Below are 15,991 nucleotides of genomic sequence, written 5' to 3' on the forward strand. Positions count from 1 at the left end.
CCAAATCAACTTCCACAAAAATATATTTAACATTCATAATTCTCAAAACCCATGAAACCCTTTGTTTCTCACAACTTTGAGAAGGAAGAAATCTCAGTCACTACTACCATGAAACCCATGAGTTTGCTTTTTAGAAAACCCAAGAAGGAGAAGATGAAGAGAAGAGTCAAATTACAATGGAATTATCACATACTCATAGGCCAAGTCAAAAACTTTCACAACTGATAATGAGATTAGTTCCTCTACCCTTTTTGAAACAGAAGCAAAAGAACTTATCTTTTTTAACTTTATGGGTATTTTGGAGACTGATCAACTTCAAGTCAACGAGGTAGAATGGTTTGCAACCAAAAGTCAACAAATTTTTTTTTTCTTGATCTTGTTTCTCGTGTTTTTATTTTTATTTGTGTCTTGGGGGAGAGAAACATGGTAAAAATACATATATACCCATATTTTTAACAAAGATAGGTTACTAGAGACAAACAAAACTGTGAATTTACTGCAGTTACCCCATAATTTTAGGGCAAAACTTAGGTACAGTACTTAAGTTTTGTCCTAAGAAGAAACAACACTTGAGTATTGTACCAAAGTTTTGTCCATAATTTTAATACTCCCATTTATGGGGTTTTGAATTTTCTTCTGCCTTTCTTAGTTTAAGTAGAAGTTTGCGGATCACATGGATCAGGTTCTTTTCTCTGCAATCTCTCCAAAGGATTGGTCATGTAAAAAAGTTTTTGGAGACAAGGGAGCGGTCAAGGATTTTAATTGGCTTGTTCATGAATTGAAGGCGTTTTTGTTCTTAAAAAATCTAAGCTTTCATATAGCCAAACAAATTCATTTCTTAGTTTATCAAATTCTCAACATGATTTTTTTCTAACCTATAAAAGAAAGAAATGGGTTTTTTTTTTTTTTTTGGGTAGTGTTTATATTGAGATTTTCTCTATATTTGTTGTGTGTTGGATTGGCTAGAAAGAGAAATAAAAGAAAGTGTATAGTAGTTTTTTATCATTGAGATGATAGCAAGGATTAAAATGAGAATTATTGAAAAACTCAAGGACCAAATTGAAAGTATTCAAACATTAGGGCCAAAAAAAAAAAAATACACCCAAAATATGAAGACTAGAAAAGTGTTTTTGCCTTTATATATTACTAGTTACAGACCCGTGCGTTGCACGTGATAACTTTTTAGGTAAAATATTATTTTAGTCCCTAAACTTTATAAAGAGTTTTAAAAAAAATAGTTTTATCATTTTTTTTTTCATCATCTTGTTTATAACTTTTTTTACCATTATCATATATTTATTGACTAATGATTTGCATAACATAGACATTAAATAAGAGTTTGATTGGTTTTAAGTTAAATTTTATATTATTATATTTAATTGTTGGTTATTGATTTAATTAAGTGAATCTAATGGTTGATTTTATTGCACTATAAAGTTTTAAATGTCCTCTGTATAGTCATCTCTATTTTATTTCTTATTCCTCTTGAACAATTTTTTTATTTTCCAAATAAAGGTTACTAATTGACGTTTGATTTCATTTTTTTTCTTCCTTCATTTATTCTTTATTACTTTGTATGTTAGTTGTAATTTTTATGGTTATCAATAAGAAATAGATATCATGGATGACTTAAATAGTTATAGATGTAGTTACGTTAGCGGTATGTCAAAGGTTTTTTTTTTCCTTTTGAATTTTCAAGGAAATATGAAAGACATTTCTCTAGTTTAGTCTCAATCAATTAAGACATTCATAATATCTTAACGGAAGTAGTAATGAGCCTTAAATTTTTTTTTTTAAATGTATGAAGTGGTTAGGTTAGTGGTATGTCAAAGTAAAAAATAAAAATCCAAGGAAATGTAAAAGGTCTTTTTTTTAAATAAGAAATTGTGACTTTTTGAATTGTAGAAATATGATTGTTTTAATTACCTTGTTTATAGATTTTGTAAGGACCAGGAAAACTGGCGGCCCAAGCCCACTCAGAATAGTGGGTTGTACAGTTCAACTTTGGTCCAAATCAATAAAATTTGTAAGAGAGGGAAACAAACAGCAAGAGAGGGCTCTGCCCGAGGATGAAAATAAGGAAGAAATGGCCAAAATTATAGAACAAATGAGCAAATGTCTCCCTACAAGCCTACTTGAGGAGGCCACAATTATACAAGAAATGTTACTATTCACTCTCTTCTCTGAGTGTTCTTATTGTTTCTTTTCTATATCTTGATGCTTGTGTTTGGATCCCCTTTTTCTTATATATTTTTCCCTCCCTCATATCTCAACCTTTCATCTTTACCTAACAAACCTCCCCTCCTGACACTTGTCACTTTTTACATCTGAAGAAGGCGGTGGAAGGAGTTTGCTTAGTTGTGACTTACACTATTCAGGCCACTTCTTTATCAATGCAGCTAATAAAACTGTTGTCCATCATTTAATGCAGAGGCAACAAGCTACTCCAAACTAGAAAATTTTCCTATGATCACTGATTCTCTCTCATCAAACCCCTCTTCCCACTTGGAATGCCTCAGAGTCCTTTCGACTCATCTCGTCCTCTCCTCAAGTAACCTTCCTCCTCGGGCCCATGGCATCCCCACACCAATAGTGCAATTCTTCAACTTCATCCTCAGTCCTCGGGCACCCACAAATTTCATTATTTAGTTATAAACATCTAAATTAAAGTAGATGAATATATAAATGCAAAATCATATGTAAAGTTACAACCGCACAAGATAAATATGTCTAGATTTTTTTTTTTTTTTTTTTGGTTTTTGATTATTCATGAATCATTATTTCATTGTTTACTCTTATATATATATATATATATATATACACACACATATATATATCTAAATTAAATATTTTTTATAAAAAAATATAATTAAAAATAGATGAATAGGTAAAGGTAAAATTATATGAAAAGTTAAAACTACCCAAGATGGACGTTTAGCCATTGGTAGATATGTATTTTTTAAAGATTAAAAGTATGCTTGATTGCTTTAGCTGGAACTATATAACTATACAAATATTGTTGCAAGTGGTTCCATCTTTTGCAAATTAACAAGTTTGGTAGTCTTACAAAATAGATATTTCATTTTGCAAAAAAATTTACATGAACTCCTCTTTTGTGACAACTTTTTTTTTTTAATTTTTTTGTTTTTGTTGAAACAACTTAAGAATATTAAGATTTAAGTTACCACATTTTGTAGCTGTAAAATATGTCAATTATATAAAAAATAGAAAAGATTTAAATATTTAAAAATCATTTTTAGTAGATTGTAATATAAAACATTTTTTTTCTCAATTTTTTTATGTAACCTTTCCCATAAGATCAATATTGTTGGCATTCTTTAAAGATGATACATAATATTTTTGAGAAGAGAAGAAGAAGCAGAGACGATACTAACACATAATATAAAATTATTAAGTTTGTGTGATTTAAATTTGTGGGGAAAAAAATTAACATATCTATGATAAAGGTTTTTATCTAAATGATATACAGTAGTCCATATTTTTCTAGTCTTGAATCAAAAAATCCATTCTCAATAGCCTTTTAAGTCTACAATTTGCTCTTATAAAAATAAAAAATAAAAAATCTACAAATTGCTCAATCTGTAGGCCTAGACACATTCAAAGAGTCCTATCTAAACTATAAATTATATGACCTTTTATCACACAAATATTTTGATTTCTCTAAAGGAAGGCAGGCGTGTGTCTAGTCATTTTCTTGATTTGTGCTGCATAATTTAATAGTACGAAGGATGTGACTGAATTTAAATGTTGAATAAAATAAGATGAGAAGAAAAAAGAGTAAAAATAAAATATATAGCAATAAACATCAAATTATATAGCAATATACATATAATATAATAAAATATATACTATATGTGTAATGCAGTAGGATAGTATTTAATAATCAAAGAGAATAAAAAATATAACAACCTATAACACAAAACTAAATCACATCAACCCAAAGTAGAATTCTAATTAACACAAAAATTCATCAACCTAAAGTATGGATACAATAAAATGAAAAAATCAAACAAAAAATGAAAAACAAATTGAGAGAGAGAGAGAGAGAAGTAACCTTTAAGGAAGAAAACTATGCATAAAACAGAAAAGAAAATGTCAAATTTATAATAAGATGTTGAGAATAAATAGGAAAAGTCAAAATAAAAGAAGATAAAAGGGTAGAGAGAGAATGATGTTAATGTAGAAAGTAGTAGGGAGATGAAGAGGTAAAAGGAAGGGAGAGTTTTGAAAAATTAATAATAAAAATAATGGTTAAAAGATATTTTAATTTTTAAATAATGTAGTTTTTAAATAATGTAGTTTTTAAGTTACCTTAAATGAGAAAATGTTTAAATATATATATAGGAAAAATTGGAAACAAAAAAGATAATAACGTAACTGCTGATGTAGTTCAATTGAAACGTAACAATAATAAATGTTACGCTTCAATTTTTAGAGATATATATATATATATATATATTATATTATTAAAGTTCCACCAATCAAATTATACTTGTCCATGTTCTTTTCAATGTCTTTGCACGCCAGGACTTTCAATGTCTTTGCATGCCAGGACTTTCGCACTTATACAATGATTAAAAAATTCAAAAGTAACCAAAAGACTTGTAGGTTGTAGCTCAATTGATACCTGTTTTTGTCTTTAATAAAGATGTCTAAAGTTCAAATTTTTCTATTCACTTATGATTATCAAAAAAAAAAAACCAATAGTAAGAGGAGAGCTTTTCATTGCTCCAAAAGTTAGGGTATGTTTGGTACAATGTAATGATGATTACAATGTATTAAGAATTAGTATTACAAGAGATACAATAAAGTGTAATGGAATAACTATTACTATTCATTTGTTTGGTGACAACACATGAATAAAACCTTAAATGAAATTATATTTAAGTCTAATTTACTAAATTACCCTTATTTATAAATTTATATTTTCACTTTTATAGCTCTAGCTTAACAATTTATTATGTATAAATTGGGAAAAAATATTAAATAATATACGTCTCCTTTGTTCAAAATTTATAACTCCATAAATGTTTAAAGAGCATGATGTTCATGATATGATAACAAAGTTTCAGAATATTATTTTTTTATTCAGCATGGAACCATAATAGTCTTGAACTATTTTATAGGACTGGGTTTTAATTTTAGGTGAAAAGCACATTTTAGTCCCTACATTTTCAGGTGATTCCCATTTTAGTCCCTAAATTTTATTTTTACCGCTTTTAGTCCCTATTTTGAAAAATGCTTCTCGTTTTGGTCCTTGCTGTTACTCATTTAACAGAATTATCCTACGTGGCAAACGGTCCAACAGTAAATGCTGACGTGTTCATTAAAATAATATTAAAAATATTATTTATATTTTTAAAAATGCCACATCAGCAATTTAATTTTATAAAAAAACCACGTCAGATAAAAATAATATAAAAATTTCTAACCTAATTATTTAAAAAAAAAAAATTAGTTAAATTAATTTTTTTCTCTTTTTGGAAGAACATGAAGAACTCAGAACCATGTGTTCTTCATTTTCTTCCCCAACTATGCTTGCCCTAAAAATTAAAAATTAAAATTTTACTTTTCTTTTCTTGCATTTTCTTAGCAACCAAACCCATAAAATCACTCAGATTTACAAAATAAAAAGACATGCCCATAAAAATTTACAAAACACAAACATTCAACCAGATTTTCTTATGCTTTGAAACCAAACACAAAAAACACAAAACTCAAACCCAGATTTTCGGCCTCCATGCACAACCAAACCATAAACAACCACACAACCTTAAATTCGACAACCCACACACCTTAAACCCCAGATCTGAAGCCGCCGATTTAGTTAGCCTATGGGTTTTGAGAGAAAGCCAACATTGGTTTCAGCCATCAATTTAGAGAGAGAAAGTTTGGGTTTTCATACATGGGTTTAGAGAGAGAGAACTGGGTTTTCACTTCAAACTCAACCCGATCCATGCAATCATCATCCTTATCCACAGACCTATAAATCAACATCGGAATACAACATACACCACAAACCTAAAAATCAACATACACCACAAACCCAGATCAACAAAACTCACAATCCCCAAACCCACCATCGGAATGCACATCTCCACCACGATCTACACCACTGAGCTGAGAGATAGAGAGATGAAAGAGAGAGACTTACTGATCTGGGATAGAGAGACAACGATCTGTGAGATAGAGAGTGTTTGAGCCATTTGGGTCTGAGTTTGAGCGAATCGTGATAGAGAGAGTAGGTCGTTTCAGAGAAAGAAAAGAAGAGAACCACCGCTGGTTGTAATGGTGGCGGTACTGGCGATGAGTAGAGGAGGCCAGCCATGGAGGTTGAAAGAGTTGTGAGAGTTTTGGAAGAGAGAGGAAGGTTTGAGATTTAGAAGGGAGGGGAACCGGTTTGAAGGTTTTCTTTTGAGTGTGTGAAAATTTTTTGGGTTTGGATGCCAAGGAAATACATGAAAAAAGAAAAAAAGAAAAAGAAAAGGAAGACAAAGAAAAGGGAAGAAAATAAGGGTTAATTTGCTAAGAATATGAGTCAATCTTTTGGGGGAAGAACACAAAGAAAATGAAGAACACATAGTTCTGAGTTCTTCATGTTCTTCCGAAAAAAGAAAAAAATTAATTTAACTAATTTCTTTTCTTTTAAAAAAAAATAATTAGGTTATAAATTTTTATATTATTTTCATCTGACGTGGCTTTTTAAAAAAAATTAAATTGCTGATGTGGCATTTTTAAAAATGTAAATAATTTTTTTAATATTATTTTAATGAACACGTCAGCATTTACTGTTGGACCGTTTGCCACATAGGATAATTATGTTAAATGAGTAATGGCAGGGACCAAAACGGGAAGCGTTTTTCAAAATAGGGACTAAAAGCGGTAAAAATAAAATTTAGGGACTAAAATGGGAATCGCCTGAAAATGTAGGGACTAAAATGTGCTTTTCGCCTTAATTTTATAGAGGGTTTGGCAAATAAGAGTTCTAGAATCTACCAAGAACAATTGCTTATCATACGAATATGGATAGTTTTGAAGCATTTTGGAGACTTGAATTTTGATTGATATATATGGGTTTTGCTTTGGAAATTCATGGATGTTAATCCACTGTGGGTGATCTTTGCAATATGAACATATTTTGTTGGAAATTTTAATTTTAATAGGTGGAAGAAATCAGCCACATAACTTTACATACCTTTTAATTTCTATATAAAGAGAACCTAATTTAGCAATAAACAGCGGCAATTTTTTGTGTGGGCATTTTAGGAATTTTATTTTAAAAGAAAACTAAATAGGTTAAGGAATAGTTATTACATAGCTTTTGATAAAGAATAGTTATTCATCATTTTAAAGAATAGCTATTCAGTAGGAATGAGTATTCCCTGTAATAAGAGCATAACCAAACAATTGAATAGCTACTCCTTAGAAATAGCTATTACATTACAACATCTATTACAATGTACCAAACATGCCCTTAGAGACGAGAACTAAAATAACCTTTCTCTGTATCAGAAGACTCCCTGATTTCAAAAAGATCTTCTTATGTAAAGTTGTAAACTCCAACTTGTTTATTTATTTATTAGTACGAGGCCGGTTTTAATTTGGATGAAATTTTACTTATGCTTGAATTAATTGAAGCCGCGTAGAAAATCTTTTGCCCATTGATTCATATATGTATAGCTTTTGGCACCTCCCCATACACAAAGTGCTTGGGGGTCTAGGGGGAAAGGGTTTGAGCTGCGGGGTTAGCAGCATGTTGTAATTATTTCTCAAAAAAAAAAAAAAATATATATATATATATATATGTATGTATAGCTTTATAGGGAAAAAAATTAGTAACATCTTTTGTTTTACACATTTCAAGCGGGCAAAGAGGATTAGAGTCTTTAGACCCCTCAACAATCAACATCTCCTTTAAAAACAACAAATAATATCAGCTGCTCATTCGTGGTAGGGGTTTTTTTTTTTTTTTTTTCCTAATTTATTGAGCTTATTTGCTTCATAGTTCATATACAAAATTTTAAAGTTTTTTTTTTTTTCTAATTTATTGTAAGGTCAAGTTTAGGTCCAGTGTCCAGTAGTACTGGACCTGTTGAGATGATGACATGTGTCCACTTTTGGACACGTGTCACCATCTAACCGAGTTTAGTACACTGGATGCACTAAACCTAAACCAAGTCTTTTATTGTATACCATTGAAAATAAGTTCCACAAACAAGATATCAAAAATAAGTAGAATTTTTTTTTTTTTCATTCTTTATATAGAATTACAACACCTTTTCTCTTCTATTGCTATTAAATTAATCTCTAAAGTTGATTTCTCTTCTATGATTTTCCTAAAACCTTTTCATGTCTATAAAATTTTAAGCTGTATTTGGAGTTCTCCAGTAGAGATGTCTTATGTCCATTCAGATCCATCTACAATTTCAAGATCTTCAACTATACAGAAGAGGGAACAAGCATTTATTGTCCTCGTACCAATCTCCATTGCTACCATCCTTCTCTTATTCTACTTTTACTACCTTCGTCGTCAGAGAGGTCTTGAGTCAGGATTAGCATCTTCAGAAAGCAATAATAATGACATTTCCAAGGTATCATTAATTAGTATTTGTCTCTGTTCAAAAAAATTTGTTAATCCATTCTGTGCGCAGTGTGAATATATTTGTAATTTTTTTAGGATCACACACTTTGTCACAACTTGATAACATGTGTAATTGTGATTGATGAACCATCAGTTGCATATGGAGCACTTTTTTCACCACACACATGTATATATTATCAAAGTTGTGGTGAAATGTATGGCAAAGTGTGTGTGTCTGCATACTTTCTCAAATGTTTTGTTTTTTTTTTTGGGTGATTCAGCAGCCTGAATTGGGTTTTGAAGAAAGAAACGAGAGAAATGCTAACAGTTGTGGTATACAAGGAGAGCTTCTCCGTAGGAGATGCACTGCGAGTGGACTTACTTTATGTTTTTTTTTTTTTTTTTTGCTTTAAAAAACTCCACAACTCTACACCCACCACCAAGAACCATCACCCAAAACCCAAAACTCCACTAACAAAAGTCCATCCAATCAGCCAGCCACCCTTCACCTCCAGTTGCACACCCCCCCCCTCTCCCCTCAACAGAAAATCCACCATACTTAGATCCTTTACACCACCATCACAAGTTGTTGGCCGATCAATACGTAAAAGAAATAAAATTGAAAATCTCTATTAAGTCAAACGAAACATCAAATCTTATGAAATTCATAAAAGCAGTTACAAATCCATAGAAACCTACAAATGAAGATACCTTCTATATATATCATTTTAAAATCTTGCATTCATACCGTATATATTCCCCCCCCCCCCTATTACTAAGTATATCAACAACTCAATTAGAATCTCTCCAAGACGTTATCTTCCTCACAACAGTAGTAGTGCAATTGATACTTTGGCGCAAAGGGCGGTTGGTGACAAAATCGAGGAAAAAAAAACTGAATGAAAAAATTTAAATGTGGTCAAAGAGTTAAGAAATTAAAATAAAAAAATTTTAACTTCAAACAAAAATCAATATTAACCTAAGTTTAAAAAATTGCGGGCCCATCAAAATTTTGTTGTGCACCACCCTTATAGTTTATCTTTTTAGCAATTAGTGTAATTCATCTTATAAAAGTTATATATCAATTTAACTTTACATAGTGCATACGATAACTTTTACCTTCAAATGGAAAAATAATAATAATAAATAAATAAAATATTCGACTTCCTCCTATAGTCCTATCTTTTTATTTTGCTAGATGCTCCGTATGCCTTGGGAACTACCAAACAGATGACAGGCTTCAACAAATACCAGTACGTGGCCATATGTTTCACAAGGACTGCATTGGTTACTGGCTCACTACCCATACCACCTGCCCACTCTGCCGCCTCTCCCTCCTTCCTCCCACGAAAACAGTAGTTGAATCAGTTGATATTCAGTTAGAAATTAGTCACGGAGCTTTTGTTGCAGAGAACAATAATGAAACATCTCTTGAAGAGAATTCACAGGCTTGTAATGAAGGGAAAAAAGCTATACAATTCTCTCCACGATAGAAGAATTAAGAGAATTCTTCTAGCTCTAAAGGGTACTAGTCAATTATCATTTTTTTTTTTATGGGTTTTGATTGATTCACATCCAACCCACACTCTTTTATATATATTATGTATAAGGTGAATATTCTTAAAAAATATTGACACCTTGTGTGAATGTGGGGATATTATTTATATAACCAATAATGTTAAATAATAATTTTCCTTTATATATTTATATTGATGAAGTTCTAATACATTTATGCGTGCGTGTGCACTATGAAAAAGATTGAGAGCTAGTCTAACAGCCCACAATTTCTAGGACAATGATCATTATATATATTTGCTCAACACATCATAACAAGGGAATAATTTAAATGGTATATATGACCTTTATTTTTTTTTTTTAGATACCAAACAGAAACTTTTTTCATTTTTTTTTAAAGATTTTGACTAACATTGTTATTTTAAACAACCTGGATGTCTAAAGGAACAACCTCCGTCCAGATAAGAATATGATCAGAGAGAAGAGCTCGTCTAGCGAGCTAGTAGGCTACCAAGTTCTCCTAACAACGTACATGACATAACCTGACCTCATGGAAAGAGGCCGCTAAGGCCTTGACGTCGTTGATAATTGTAATTTCCGTGATTCATACTCTCTTTTAGGACACGTCGACATGTCGGTTCCTTTTCGCAAAGGCAAGATACGCAGTACTCAATTTCCCTTAAAACAGTTTTAGACTCAAAGCTGATACGAGCTTGGAAGTACGCAGAGTCTCTTAAAAAGAGACGAATGAGTCGCCACCTGGTTATAGGTCCAAAAACCAAAATAGGACTCCATAAAAGGCCTTTTTACCAAACTAAGTCTGGAGTTAGGATACTACATGTCATGTGAGACAAGCAAGGGAAAGCAGATAAAACATGTGATCATGGAAGCATAGACATACAGAGAATCAGACAACTCATGGCATCAACTCTTTCCGTTATGGTTCCTCAAGGAAAACTAGTTTAGGCGCTTGTCTTAGTTGGTACCAAAGTCTCATCAAACAGACAAAGCTTAGCTTTTAGAGTTTCAAATCATGAAGTTCAATATACAAATTCAATGTGCGTGCTAACAGTTTTCAGTATACAAAGAGTTTATGCCTTTTTTGCGTTTTTCCATCCTTTCAAATAACTACAAAGTTCTTAAGCAGTATTATCTCTCTCCTCTTTGCTCTGGTGTCAGCCCACCCTGCCCGCAGCTAGGGCAACTCTTTAGCCCGAATCCTTGGCAATCAAAACATCTATGCAAATGCACATTAAAAAAAGTAGAAATTATTTAGACCAGGAAAGTTATAAATTACATATTCTTCAAATTAAGCAAAGTGATTTTTAAAAATAGTAATGAACTTACTTCCAGCGCTCAAAAATATTTCCATTCTTTTTGTTTCTTCCTGTGCCCTAATGAAAGATGAAAAAGGCGTTAGTTTCACAATATTGCAACAACGGATGAGTGAAAAAGGAAGGAAAAAAAAAGTAATTCATCTTAAAATAGACTGCATTACTCAAAAGCTCAATATAAACTATATTAACATTTATTTATATTGCAATTAGCTGTATTTTATAATTCCTACCTAAGCTAAATATGGTCATTATTATATTTTGTCAACTGTTAAAAAAGCCTTGTAAGAATATTGTTTAATTGTATAAATTTGGTCTTTGTGTTTTGTTTTGGAGCCAGTTTTATAAACTATGGTTTTGATCATTATATTTTTATTCTTGGTGGGGGCATTGAGAAAATAAAAAATAAGATTTCAATTTTTAGAGACTAACAATTTTTCCTTTTAAATTATATTCTTAAAATTCAATTTTTTTCTCTAAATTATAGGTTATGTTACTTATAATTACAATTTACGTTTTTTAATTATAGTTGTAGTATGATTTTATTCTTGCTTCAAAAAAAAAGTATGATTTTATTCTTGAATTATCTTACTTAATTTAGATTCAATGAATTACAGTTGTAGTATGATTTTATTCTTGAATTATCTTACTTAATTTAGATTCAATGAATATGATTTTACTCTCTTTCAAATGATAAGGTTATTTAAAAAAAAAATTATAATAATAAAAAAATTTTCTAATTGCTTTAAAAAAATGTAAACTAATACTAGTTCAATATGCTATATATTCTTATATTAAAAAAAAAATTAATTCTTATTGAAAGTGGTGTCACATTTAATATAAAACTCACAAAATTCTCGATTGTTGCAGTGAGTAATAAATACTTACATCAAAATTAAGAAATTAATTTGAAACATACACAAAGTTAAACTTCATTTTGGAATTTATTTAGATTTTATCTCAACTTTAACTTTATACATATATATATATATATATATATATATATATATATAGACACACACATTCAACATATGCTTAGTTTTTTTTGGACTTGTGAAAATCCCAGACCTTTTAATACGATGATACACTTCCAATCTATAAATAGGGAGTTAATTTACCTTCTTTTCTTTTTTCTTATCTTATTTCCTTTTTTTTCATCTTTTTAATATTGGCACAGATATAATTTTTTTTCTTTAAATTCAACAAATTCCTTAAGCACAAGTGCACAACCACCTGGAATAAGTTATAGGAAATCAATTTTCAAACATGGAAATTTATGTCAGCATATATTTGACTGAAAAGGCACTACGTTCCTCTTCTTTTTTAATGAGAAAAAAGCACTACATTCGGCTATGTATGAAACCCTAATCTTCTGATTTACTAGACTTGGTACCTTTCGCAAGAACATTGAAGGCCAAACATCTTTCCTAGTTCTCTTTTATTTTATTTTATTCCTTCTTTTTTTTTTTTTTTTTTTTTTTTTTTTTTGGTGTGAAGCAAAATCTATTCATGATTTCCATGCGCATTTGTTAATGGAAAAACAATATTAATCAAAGATTTAACATGAAGATTTAAAAATGACAACAATACTACTCCTTAGTTCAATTGCTTAGATTAAGAATGATGCTCAAGAAAATGTAGTAACCACGTCCAGAAGAATTAAAGACAAAAGTGACAAAACAGATTCTGAATTGATATCAAAGATGGGCCATTGGATTTGGGATATTGCAAGGCAAAACAGAAAAGCCCTAACCTGCCATGGGTTCAATCACTTTCTTTATTTGGTAAAGTTACATGCAATGTTATCCAACAAAAAAGAAATCCAACACAAGGTCCAAAGCGCCAGTTTTGTCCACCTTTTTGTGAAGGCATCTTGTACCATCACCTATATATTTATATATATATATATATATATATATATAGCCTAAGCCAATTGAATGGATTACCAATTCTTATGGTTCTTTTGGATCGAGGGAGATGGAAGGAAAGTAGAGTAGAGTAGATAAGAATTGAATCAAAATTAGCCTATTTTTAGGTAATTCTACTCTACTCTCCTTCACTCCCCTCACTCCTCCATCAATCCAAACAGACCCTTAATGATTCAACACAACAAAAAAAAAGGCCTTTTAGTCCCTAATTGTTAGTTGGAAGTATCTGAATTAGCTAGATCCTGTGTCTTGTGGCCTGGTCCAAAATGAACAACCCCCCCCCACCCCCACTTCGAGAAAAAAAAAATTAATAATAATTATAATAGCAACAACTAACAAGTTAACTTGTATGAAGGACTCTAAAAAAAACAATTAAAAAAAGAAGAAGAAGAAGAAAAGAATACAAATATGCATATAAAACGCATTATAAAATGAATTACCTTGCATCCTGAGCACTCTAGAGCACCTTTTCCTCCACATGTTTCACAACTTTTCAAGATCTGCAGACAATTAGAAAAATGAATGTAAATCTATGTCCAAATGTGCATTATACCACTAAAAGCAATGGAGAATCATTTGAAGGTCCTTCATGTTTCTTTGTGTTCATATAAATTTATAATCCAGTCAATCAAGCTTCCTAAAAATTTTGGTAGTTCTTTCTTTCTCATAAAATGGTGACCTGACCATCCATGTTATGTTCTTCCCCTTTCATGCAGAGATATGGCGCTTCCCTATTCATACCCACAACAAGCAATATCGAAACTATCACATGCTAGTCAAAACTGAGTACGCTTTTAGAGTGCTCTACATACAATTTTAGGTTAATTAGGCTAATAAATTAATTAATAAGTCCGGTATTGAGTACATTCAAGCTTATGTTGATATATTATCAACTGTGCCAAAAACTTAATCAATATTCTAACACTCTCCTGACCTAAACTTAGGGTCGAACCCAAGTTCTATTGCTTTGATACCATAATAAATTATTGATTGGAAATGTCAAGAAACGATAAATATAATCATTTAATCAATAAAGTAAAACTTAAATTTTGCATTATGCTTTTCAATTAAATTTAAACGATTTAGGATCCATTTGGGAACTGTTTATTTAACTAAAACTGAAAATTTTTTGCTAAAAATATAGTAGATAAAGTTAAAAATTAACTTAAATAGTATAATAAGACCAATGAATAGTAGCAAAAATAAGCTAAATAATAAAAGAAAGTGCATAAGCTTATCCCGCAACCTTAGTTTTCTATTTCAAGGAAAATTAAATATACAGCCAACTATTTGAATTTAATTCTAACTCCGGTAATGAAGCATTTAAAAATATAAAATAAAAGTCCAGTTCATCTAATTGATTGTAAATCATGAGTGAAACACATGACAGTACATATATATTCAAAGAAGAAGCCACATAAGTGGCAGTGATTTAATTCGAATACATACTAATTTTGCTGATCATAGGTGGCTCAAATAATTTTATTTTATTTTTTTAGTTCGTGATAGAATTTCAATCGTCCCCTTATAATGATTTTTCTTTGTCATCGTCTCAAAGAAACCAAGAGGTGTTTGGTAATATTGTTTCAACACAGTTTTCATCGTTTAAACAATAAAACACATATTTTTACAACTTTTTTTTACCTATGCATATTTTCGCAACAAAATTTTTTTTAAAAGGAGGCTTAAACCATGTCTCTCTTATTTGACAGTTTAACTAACTGAAACAGACTAGTAGGCTCATCTTCAAAAGTAATAAATGTCATGAAACAAACGTAGTTTAGAAGAAAATATGACGTAAAGTAGAGCTATAAAATAAAAGAGAGTTTACCGAATTAAGTGAGAAACCACCAGATTTTGCAGCGAAAGCTGTAGTTGTTGTTGTTCCACGTCTGAGTTCTATGCCATTGCCACCTATGACGATCGGTACCCTTGGACTAAATTGATGAGGATGCTGAAATGTTGGTAGTGGCGGAGGAGTCAAGCTATTGCAACACAGAGAGAGCTCAGCCATTTAATTAATTTTAGGAATTTGTTGTTATTTCTAATGGATATTTATTAGAATTTTGTGTGAACAGTTTCCAGTTGCCTCACCTTTAAACAATTATCAAGGTGAGTTGGCTTCTTTTCCTTGGAAGTTGAAGTTCACACGTGTGAATAATGAGAATCTCGTGACACACACCCGTTGATCCTATAAGCTAAAAGGAGAGCCACTACTTTTTCTCTCTCTCATAAGGACACAAATATTTGTTGCCTAAAATGGAATGGGATGTTCATTGGTTTACAATTTTACATTAATGAAATCTTTTTATTTTCGGGGTGGATAAAAAGAAAAGCTTTATATTTAAGATATATTTGGTTGGGCGAATAAACTACATTTTTGTTTTTCATCATTTGTATTTATATATATATATATATATATTATGAATGATAGAAAAGTGGATCATCAAAATCCTCCACCACATCAACCAAATTTGGATCCTCAAAATTCTAGGGGTTGTTTGGTTAGGGGTTTTGAACAATAGTTTTCATCGTTTAAACAATATTACACGTATTTCTACACATTTTTTCATCCACAAATATTTTCAAAAAATACAAACAATGTTACTAGA

At 30.6% G+C, this 15,991-nt stretch overlaps 1 protein-coding gene across 1 annotated transcript; it reads right to left on the reverse strand.

Moving 5' to 3' along the window:
• Nucleotides 1-11,024: 11,024 nt before the first annotated feature.
• On the reverse strand, nucleotides 11,025-15,486 carry LOC115975103 (protein PHOTOSYSTEM I ASSEMBLY 2, chloroplastic-like). Its single transcript, XM_031095747.1, has 4 exons — nucleotides 15,211-15,486; nucleotides 13,820-13,879; nucleotides 11,465-11,511; nucleotides 11,025-11,354 (listed from the first exon to the last, which is right to left on the reverse strand). Exons 1-4 carry the CDS (start codon nucleotides 15,391-15,393, stop codon nucleotides 11,267-11,269), a joined length of 378 nt encoding a protein of 125 aa, XP_030951607.1. The 5' UTR covers nucleotides 15,394-15,486; the 3' UTR covers nucleotides 11,025-11,266.
• Nucleotides 15,487-15,991: the final 505 nt, after the last annotated feature.

This window comes from Quercus lobata, chromosome 2 (genome assembly GCF_001633185.2).
Source record: "Quercus lobata isolate SW786 chromosome 2, ValleyOak3.0 Primary Assembly, whole genome shotgun sequence".
NCBI classification, from domain to species: Eukaryota; Viridiplantae; Streptophyta; class Magnoliopsida; order Fagales; family Fagaceae; genus Quercus; species Quercus lobata.